General features: G+C 30.2%; 1 protein-coding gene across 1 annotated transcript in view; it reads left to right on the top strand.

Annotated features, from left to right (window-relative positions):
- The window catches only part of LOC108692501 (low-density lipoprotein receptor-related protein 2), a 78184-nt gene that overhangs the window by 31970 nt on the left and 36377 nt on the right, over positions 1 to 9837 (top strand). Inside the window, exons 2-3 of the mRNA XM_018200783.1 lie at positions 1932 to 2048; positions 5960 to 6091. Coding sequence (XP_018056272.1) covers positions 1932 to 2048; positions 5960 to 6091 — 249 coding nt within the window. The remainder of the gene's footprint in view (positions 1 to 1931; positions 2049 to 5959; positions 6092 to 9837) is intronic.

Below are 9837 nucleotides of genomic sequence, written 5' to 3'. Positions count from 1 at the left end.
CTCATATATATATATATATATATACATTCTCAGTTATAAATGTCATAATGAAGAGCAGTAGAGATTACCGCAGTCATAATAAAGACAGCCATGGCTTAATTTCTACCCATGAGGATATTGTCATAAGTAATGATACTTTCTGCTCTTCATTCGTTTTAAACAAGGCAAAAGAGAGATAAATCTTTTGTCTTATAATAAGAATTATTAATCTCTAGAGGACTGATATATCAACTTTTGATGATTTAACTCTTTGCGGACGTTCTTAACCTTGGTAAACCAAGACAACATTTTTATAAAAAAATATTCTTACATTAATGATGTCGAGCAGAACTAGAAAAACTACGTGATATCGAGCAGTGTTCATCATCCGTTTGCAAAGGATTAAGTGAATTTTGTTGGATTTTTATTTTGTATAGTACTTCAATATTTTATACAAATAATAATTGATATCGAAACTTCCTGTCTGCGATGAAGGAGAAGAGGGAGGAAAGGAAATTAGGCTTGAAGTTGCTGAAGTTTTTAGTCGCTAAAAACGATTTTCAGCAGTTACATTACACACAAACTTTCTATTGTTTTATTTTTGTTTGATGTAAATAATATTATTATATCATAAAAACATAATTCACTTAATATAACATATCAAAAATTTTCAAAAATTATTAAATTTTCGTAAATAAACAATTTGTAAATTCTTGTTTATTTTATTATATCGAATGAAATATGCAGTAATTAATAATACAATACATTTTAAATTACACATCTAGCCTTAAGTTTTCGCAAAATATTTTCAATTGTGTATCGCTTCTCAACATATTGTTTTGAAATATATTGAATTTTCTTATGTTCTGAAATTTGCTTTGAAAATCTATTTCAATGAGTGTTTAGAATAATTTAGATGTTTGTGTCTTTATATAATCTCAGAAACATTCACTTCCACTAATTGCTCGTCACTTTCCTTTCGGAGTGCAAAAAAGTAAACGACAATATGTAATTTGTTTTTTATTGAATTGAAGCCTAGAACTTGAAATAAGTTGAAACGCGTACGAAGATATATATTAAAATATTTGTCATCAGATATGGATTATTAAATTTTTTATTATTATACACTTGCGCACAAAGTATCGCGCTGAGACTCTTAGTTTCTTATGCATTCTTGTCTTAAAACAATGCAATAATTATCCTTGTAATTATTTTTTATGTTTTCTTGTTGTTATTATTTTTATTACACTAAACAATAATTTTACAAAAGAAAGAAAAATGTATGGACATGGATGGACACATTTGATATATAATTACATATAATTATGTGTATATGTTTCTGAATGTTTATACTTGTTTATGGATGTTTATATATATTATATACATTCGTGCATAAAATATTTTTGATATCAATTTAAAAAAAGATAAATTGTTTATTTATATCCGAAGAATTAAAAAGTTGGAGTCACAAATTGAGAATGTATTCTAAATTTTTTAAAAATTAAACGTTGTTATTCGAAAGAATCGACTGTAAATATAATTTTTCAGATACATTTCAGAAGAACATTAAAGACAAATTAAAACGATTTCTCCGATAGTTATTTTTTGATATTTAATTCTACGCGTAACGTACATTCAACACAACATTTCGCAATATAAATCTGAAATTCTAAGTCTGGAAAGTTGTTGGTTTCTTGCTGCACAATCACGTTCAATTGTGCTTCCCTTAGCTATCTTGGCCATACCGCGGGCGAGGTGGCGAAATAATCGTTGCGCGAAAGTTCATCGGATGAGGATTCATTAAAAAAAAGACTTAGAAGAATCCTATCTTCTGCAACGGTTTACACCTAGAAACGGCAGTTCTCCGGCGGCAGGCATTGAACCTTTCACCTATCACGGCAACAGTATCGCTTCCCGGCCGATCCCTTCATGCTCCATGCTTTCTGTTACAGGCGATGGCTGCGGGAATAACATGTTCAGGTGCAACGATGGCAAATGTATACAGTCGATTCTGGTATGCGATTATCGTGGAGACTGTGACGACAACAGCGATGAAATGCAATCATGTCGTAAGTATCGGAATGTTTCTTCTTTATCTGTATAATTCTAAAAATATTTAACATAGTTTACACGTTGTTGTGTCTTCTAGCAATAATTATGGCCTGTGTGGTATTAATTATGAATAATTTTTTAATATTATATAATAAGAATGCATGTCTTATTATTTTTATAATACAAATACGATTAATTATTATTATTATGTCTTTTTCTGAGGATGTAGTATCCAAAAAAATTAAGAGAGTTATTTTATAAATGTTATTTTGCCACTTATTTTTACATTTTGTAAAAAAATAAAATAAAAAAAAAGAAAAAAGATAAAGCTATAGAAAGAGAGTTCATTTGAGATTATTTCTGTGATGAATAAAAGATTTTTTTATTTTTTTGTTATTGTTATTGTTAGTTTTATTGTCGTATTATATACATATATTCGCATGTGATTATAATAAATATATATCAAAGAACAATCAGAATTTCTGTGAAATTGGAGCACCTTTGAATGTGAAATTTAATCGGAAAAATATGCTTCACGTTCATGCTAATAAATAATTAATGACTTATGCTTCATTAAGAAATAATAAAGAGGGATGCATGTATAATCCGCGATCGCCCGCTGCCCTCATTACAGCTCGCGGTGAAAGAACTTTTAGAATCCATCTCCTTCATTCAGTACTCTTGGCCGATAGGTAAAGACTAGCAGGATTTACGGTTGCGAAGATTCCAAGATGTAAAAAATTAATTTTGCTCATAAGCACTATAGTCCTGATAGTGTTATTGGAAATTAATTGATATTAACTGTTTAAAAGAAAATTTAAATTTTTAAGAAATGGGTCTTAATTTTTAAATTGACATAATTTCAGATATAAAATAAGATGATATGCATTAAAAGTTTTATATCGAACTTTCTGAGATTATGCTCAAATTTTTCGACTAATTCTACGCGATTCAGATTTGCTCGGAGCGATTATGATTGCAGCCTTGAGATAGCCAATTTTTACGCTCTTCCTGTTTACGAACAGAATGGATTGTCGCGAATTATGTACAGCTTATAACAAATCTCGTGCCGGAAGAGCGTTTGACGAAAATCCGAGGCTTCCTCTCGGAAGTGCTTAGTCTCTTTGTCTTCTAATATTTTTTTCCATGCAGCTTACGTGACCACTTTTGTGATTGTTTCTTATCGTTAGATTTACAGGAAGTGTAATACAATTTGAGCTTTGCGTTATTTTTTCATGCAAGGGACAATCAATGTTTTTTTCGAGATTTAAAGGCGGATGAAAAAAATCCTATTAGATTAGCGAAGCTGCGATAATGTCTGGGAACAGTTTTTAAAGAGTTCAAGGATAACATAAAAATGTAACCTTCATAAAGATAAAATTATCTTCTTTGTAATCTTTCAACAAAACAATCTTCTAACAAAAATGCTTCTAAGGCAAAAAATGATTCAATTCTGAAGTATTTTTCATCAAACTTGGTGCGTACGCTATGTAATCGTGATACCAAATTTCTTTCTAATAACATTTTACAATTTTTTGAATAGAGTAAATTTACATGTATGTAAAATTTTTATTAACAATAAAAGAAATTCATCTCTGATCGTTATTTTTATAAAACAATATCGTTTAGACTCAGAAAAAAATAATGACAATTATAAAAGAACAGTTATACAAGTTTTTTATGTATAAAATTAATATAATAAATAATGTACGTAGTTAAATAAACTATTTTATTGCAAATATAAGAAACAATAAAGTAGTTTATTCAATTATGTACATTAATTCTACTAATTAATTCTATTAAAACTTGTACAATTATTATCTCTATATTGTAATAATGTATATAAAGGTTTTCCTAATTGTGAAATGTTTTTCCAAATATTTTTCCTAATTGTGAGTATATTCTTTCTATAAGAAATCAGATTCGGATCCAATTGCCTTTTTCTCCACAAGCGCGTGTCCCTTGCTCCTGTTCAGAATTCGCTGTTTGCCTAGGCCACCGTGAAGTGACGGCCATTTATTATGCGGGTGACAATGTAAAACCGGAAGCAAGGCTGTGACCCTCTTTCGAGGACAGTATGCACAAGTATCGCGCGTCATTCGATGAAACGGATCCATTGGCACGATTGTATCTCACTTTGCGTGGAATATCAGTCCCAATTCTATGCTCGACAACTTTCTCCTCAATATCCATCCCCTTCCTTCTCGGTCATCAATTACTTGTATTTGTTTGTAGGTATCTATTACAAGTATTACAATAAATCTCTTTTTTGAATCTTTACTCTAACATCTCCAAATTGAAAACGGGAGTGAACGAAACTGTTAATTCAAAATTTCACCGAGTTCTATTAATAGAATGAAGAATCTAAAAAAAATCGTCGATCATATATATATATATATATTGTTTGGAAAAAATAGCAATTAAAGTGATAGCCTGGCGCTGCAACATGATTGTCGTACCATCCGGTATATTAAACGATCGAGGGTGCTTCCCTCGATCGTCCGACGAATCGACTGATTATATACTCGCGCACAATTATTGCACCATATCGGTATGTTACGTTGTATTAACGATTCTTCGCATGATGCACATTGTGTCCCTTTTCAATGAAATGTCTTCAGGAATTAAGCGCAACATTTCCAAATTTCTCTCTGTATTGGTTTCTGAATGAAAGAATGCTGATAAAAGTTTAAAAAAAAATAGTTTCCTATTTTGTCTGAGTTCGCTAAGTATTCTGAATCTCTGATAACAGAAGAGATTAAATCACGCTTGCTCCTTATAATTTTAGCTTTGTATCGATATTTAGATTATCTGGTTGTCTTTCTTGTATCCTGGTATTCGAAAATTTATATTTATTTAATAATTTAGATTATTATTAATGATGAATCAATTGTTTTCTGCCCACAGCGAGTTAATCATGAGGCAGCTCGAGATATTCTATTTCAACTTTTTTATATCAACGTTAAATTTTATAATTTAATTTAATTTATTAATAATAATAAACGATTCATTAGAACTATAATGTGAACACACAATGACTTCTTTTTCTTAGAGTCTCTTTCACCAACCCCAGTTAAGTTAACCGGCGATTTGTTTATTTTAAGTTAAACCTCGGTTAAAAATTAACCATGAAATGGGGCCTAAATGAGGCCTAAATTAACCGTCAATTAACTTAGAGATTGGTAAAAGAGACCCTTATTATCCCCTATTTGAATTTCCGATCTTCACATGAAGATCACAGTACCAAAATGTTAAAAATTCTATGAACCAATTAGAATCTGTTCAGGGAGAGATTTGTTAAATTTTATGTTTTTCAGAACATACAATGACTAAAAAATAATTTTTAAGAATTTTAAGAAAATCTTAATGTACTGAAAATCTATAAAGAATGATGCCAATTGAACATCAAATTATTAAATTTTCAATTTAATTTGTAATATAGTAGTCAGTTGCGTTTTTTAATAGCGTTTTTCACTGATAGAACTAGTGCGCATTCAGTGCACAAAACTGTTGTACACTAACTTAATCGGAATATAAAAATGAGTTATCTCAATTAATAATATACCAATGCATATTTTATCTAATACTACAATAAAATGTATTGAGGATTTTGCGGTTTAATTCGTTTCTATATTTTTATTAAACGTACATCTTTACAATATGTGTACACCGACTTTAAAATGTACCAAGTGCGCATCAGCTCTGCCAGTGAAAAACGCTACAAGTTTGAAGAATTAATTCGCAATTTGAGAGACTACAAATGGTATATAAATTCATATGAAATTATTTGAAGCATTCGAGATACAGCTTCAACTGATATAAGCATTATTTAGTTATTGTATATTAATTTATTAAATTAAATTTATTTATATATAATTTAATTTATAATATAATTTTTTAAGTTATTAATTTTTGAATTGGATTTTAGCGCCGCCTGATTGCGAGATAGGCCAGATCACGTGTGGCCAGTATAGTTTCAACAAAACGTATTGTATACCACCGCATCAACGATGTGATATGACTGTCGATTGCGTCGATGGCACTGATGAAGATGGCTGTAGTGAGTATAAATTGCAATCATTTTTGTCAACGTCAACCTTTCCTGTTTGTTTCTTTCATATCGCATGTGACATCAGAAAATTTATATTCTCACATAACGTAATGTACATGTGTCTCAATATGCACGGAAACGTTTTCTTCTGAAGGCACGAAATTAAATTAATACTTTTTATATCTCTGTCGAAAAAAGTTCTCATAATATTTTTAAAAATTTATCATGTTTTAAGTTTATGAAGATTTTTTTTTAAAAATTTTTTTAGAAGAAATAAGTGACAACACGAGAACAATATCAGAGCGCTCCAGGATTCGAACCGAGACCCGATCTCTTTCTTATTGTTATAAATATCCATCTTTGCCACATAGCCTCGAGCTTTTCTATTGTGCTTATTTCCTTTAAATTTCTTATAAATACTTCAAAATTTTTCAGATGTTATAAGTTTCCTTCGGAAATTAGAGAATGAGAAATCTTAGAATAATTCAAAATTCACTATATATAAAAATTCTAGAAAAGATGTGAACTTTCTCAGCACTTCTGAAAAGTATTCAAATTTATATAAAAAATTTGAGAAATTTTGTAAAAGTTATAAATACAATACAAAATACAATACAAAATATTATAGCAGCATTATTTTGAAAGAATGCGATATTTCATGAATCATTGCTGCAGTATTGTAGTATTCTTAATCCGCTAAAATAAAATACTGCTGCAATATTCTATGATCGCTGCAATATTTATTTAGAGAAATATTGCAGATATATTACTACAACATTATATAACATTTTAATAATAAATCCAATTTTATTAAAATATTATTGCTTAACATCAGATTCAAAATACGACAAAGTTATGATTAAAAAAGTTATGATTAAAATTTTAAAGATCCAGAAAGCATACCTGAAAAAAGAGCTTCCAAGAGATTTCAGCTTAATTTGCATACGCCTTCTTATAGGATTTTTGGGCTTTTTCTTCTTATGAGAAGCGTAGCTCTCTTGTGACGAGATCGTATTTACTTAATTATAATATTTTTTACAAAATATTAAAATTACAATATTTCATAATAATGTTGTAATATTTCCAATAAAATATTAAAACTTTAATATTGTAGTAACATTGTTGCGATTTTTCTAATATTGTACTATTAAAATATTGCTGCAATATTTCGTGCTGTAGGGGAAAATTATACAGAAATTCTAAAATCAAATGACGCGGCACGTGGCAGCGCGCAGCGTCGTAATGCCAAGCATAAAACGTCTGTATAAAAATATAAAAGGCCGCGTGACTGCATAATTTATCGATAAATTTTTGATTAAAATTACTCAAAAAAAATTTAAATTGCAATAAAAAAATTCAATAATATTTTTTTTACTATATTTTTTTTTAATAATATTTTTTAAGCTGAAAAACTTGATATGTTTGAGTCACGTTAACTACATTTCTGATGTGAATATACAGGATAAGTCATTTTAATCGAACCAGGCAAATATCTCGACAAATACGGAAGATATGGAAAAATATTTCAGATAATAAGATGGTAATTGATTTAACCTTGGATAATCTTTTGAAAGTCATGTGAAAGTCACCTTCAATTTCTTAAATGAAAAACTTCATTTTTTATTGCACATTCTTGTAGCTTATCTCGAGTTTTTCAAAATACTATAAAAAAATATTTTTTCCTTAAGTATTTTTTGAGTTATGAGGATTGGTTACAATACCGCTGGCATTAGCATTACGTACGATTTTATGAACAACCGACCGACAATCTTTTGAATCAAGATCATATGCTGGATAACATTTATTAAGATCAAGGCCATTGGAGATTGTTTCTTATTTTCATTTTTGCACTGAAAATTCATTTTTATGTAGAAATGAAAATAAAAGAAATCAAATTCTCAATCCTCATAAATAGTAAAATATTTAAGGAAAAAATATTTTATTATAGTGTTTTGAAAAAATCTCGAGATAAGCTATAAGAATATGCAATGAAAAATGAGGGTTTTCGTTTAAGAAATTGAAGATGATCACGTGATTTTCAAACTGTTAAAATATTTTTCGTATCTTCTATATTTGTCAAAATATTTGTCTGGTTTTGATTAAAATGATTTTATATTATAATATATTATCTCAATATAATATTTGCTTTATGGAGAGATATAAAAATATTAAATTATATTACAGTGACACAGTATGTGATATAAAAATATACTTACAAATAATAGACGTAATATAAATTTATATAGAAGAATATGTATAATATAATATTAATAATATTTAGATATAAAATTATTATACATAACAAATTTGCAAAATTATAATAAACAATTATTAACTTTAGCAATTATTATTTCTTCTTTGTTGAATTATTGCTTTAATGTATTATGTATTATTTGCACAGATATATTAGGTGTAGTAAAAAGAAATCCATTATTTTTCCATTCAATTTCATGCAAAAGTAATGGATTTCTTTTTACTACACCTAATATTTTATATATATACATATACATATACACTAGGCGTATAAGCTTAAATCTGCTGTTTTTTAATCAGAAAAACACATTTTTTTTTCCTAGGAAGCAAAAATAAATTTATTCAAAGTACTTGCCCTCGCTAACTATACATTTTTCCCATCTTTCGGACAATTTGTGTATACGCCAAAAAAATTCCTCATCTTTTGAGGCAAATCACTCATCAAGCCATTTTCGGATGTCTTCGTAAGAATCGAAGTGCCGCTCAGCGAGCGCGTGGCCCATCGACGAAAACAGGTGATAGTCAGAAGATACCAGGTCTGGTGAGTAAGCGGGATGGGGTGGCACTTTTCAGTTGAGTGTCTCCAAGTAGTTTTGGACCATTGTTGTGCGATGATGCGTTGTCGTGGAGGAAAATCAGGTTGTCATGTCTTTTCCGATAATGCGGCCTTTTTTCATGCAGAGCACGGTGCAATTTGATCAATTGTTGGTGGTAGCGGTGAGCATTAACAGTTTCAGATTTTAACAGTTCGTAGTAGATGACATCCTCCTGATCCTACCAAACGCACAGCATTGTCTTCCGTCCGAAGCGATTTGGTCTTGAGGAAGATGTTGATGATTGGGCGGGATCAATCCAAGATTTCTTGCATTTAGGATTCTGAAAATAGATCCACTTTTCATCGCCTATCACGATGCAGGAACGACTTTCTTTTTTGTCTGGCAAGCAGAATTTGGCATGTGTTTTGGGTCGTTCCATCTGCCTATCGTTCAGTTCATGCGGCACCCATTTTCCGATCTTTTGAATCTTCTCTATGGCATATAGCCGCATGGAAATGGCTGCTTGAGAAACACCCAATTGTTCGGCAAGCATTTTTTGCGATTGGGTATCGTTCTCGTCCAAAAGAGCCTGACCTCAACCTTCCTGGGCCGATTTTCACGCTTCTTGTCACTCAGGTCAAAATTGTTGTCATTGAACCGGCGAAATCAATCTCCGCACGTTGTTTCCGATAAAGCATTGTCGCCATAAGCCTCCACAAGCATTCGATGCGATTTGGCAGCCGATTTCTTCAAATTGAAACAGAAAAGCAAAACTTCCCGCATATGCTTTTTTTTTAGCAAAAAACTAGACATGATTACGAAAGAAAAAATGTATGTTGTTGTATGAAATTGCTGATGATATGCACTGGTTAATGTTGACAGATGTCAAACATAAAAAAAGTGTGTTGTGTGCCCAGGGTAGCTTTGTACGCTCACTAATGCCATCTATGAGCAAACAGCGGATTT

This window comes from Atta colombica, unplaced genomic scaffold (genome assembly GCF_001594045.1).
Source record: "Atta colombica isolate Treedump-2 unplaced genomic scaffold, Acol1.0 scaffold73, whole genome shotgun sequence".
In the NCBI taxonomy this organism is placed as follows: Eukaryota; Metazoa; Arthropoda; class Insecta; order Hymenoptera; family Formicidae; genus Atta; species Atta colombica.
The sequence above is the reverse complement of the archived record's forward strand: the minus strand, read 5'-3'. Positions and strand labels throughout refer to the sequence as shown.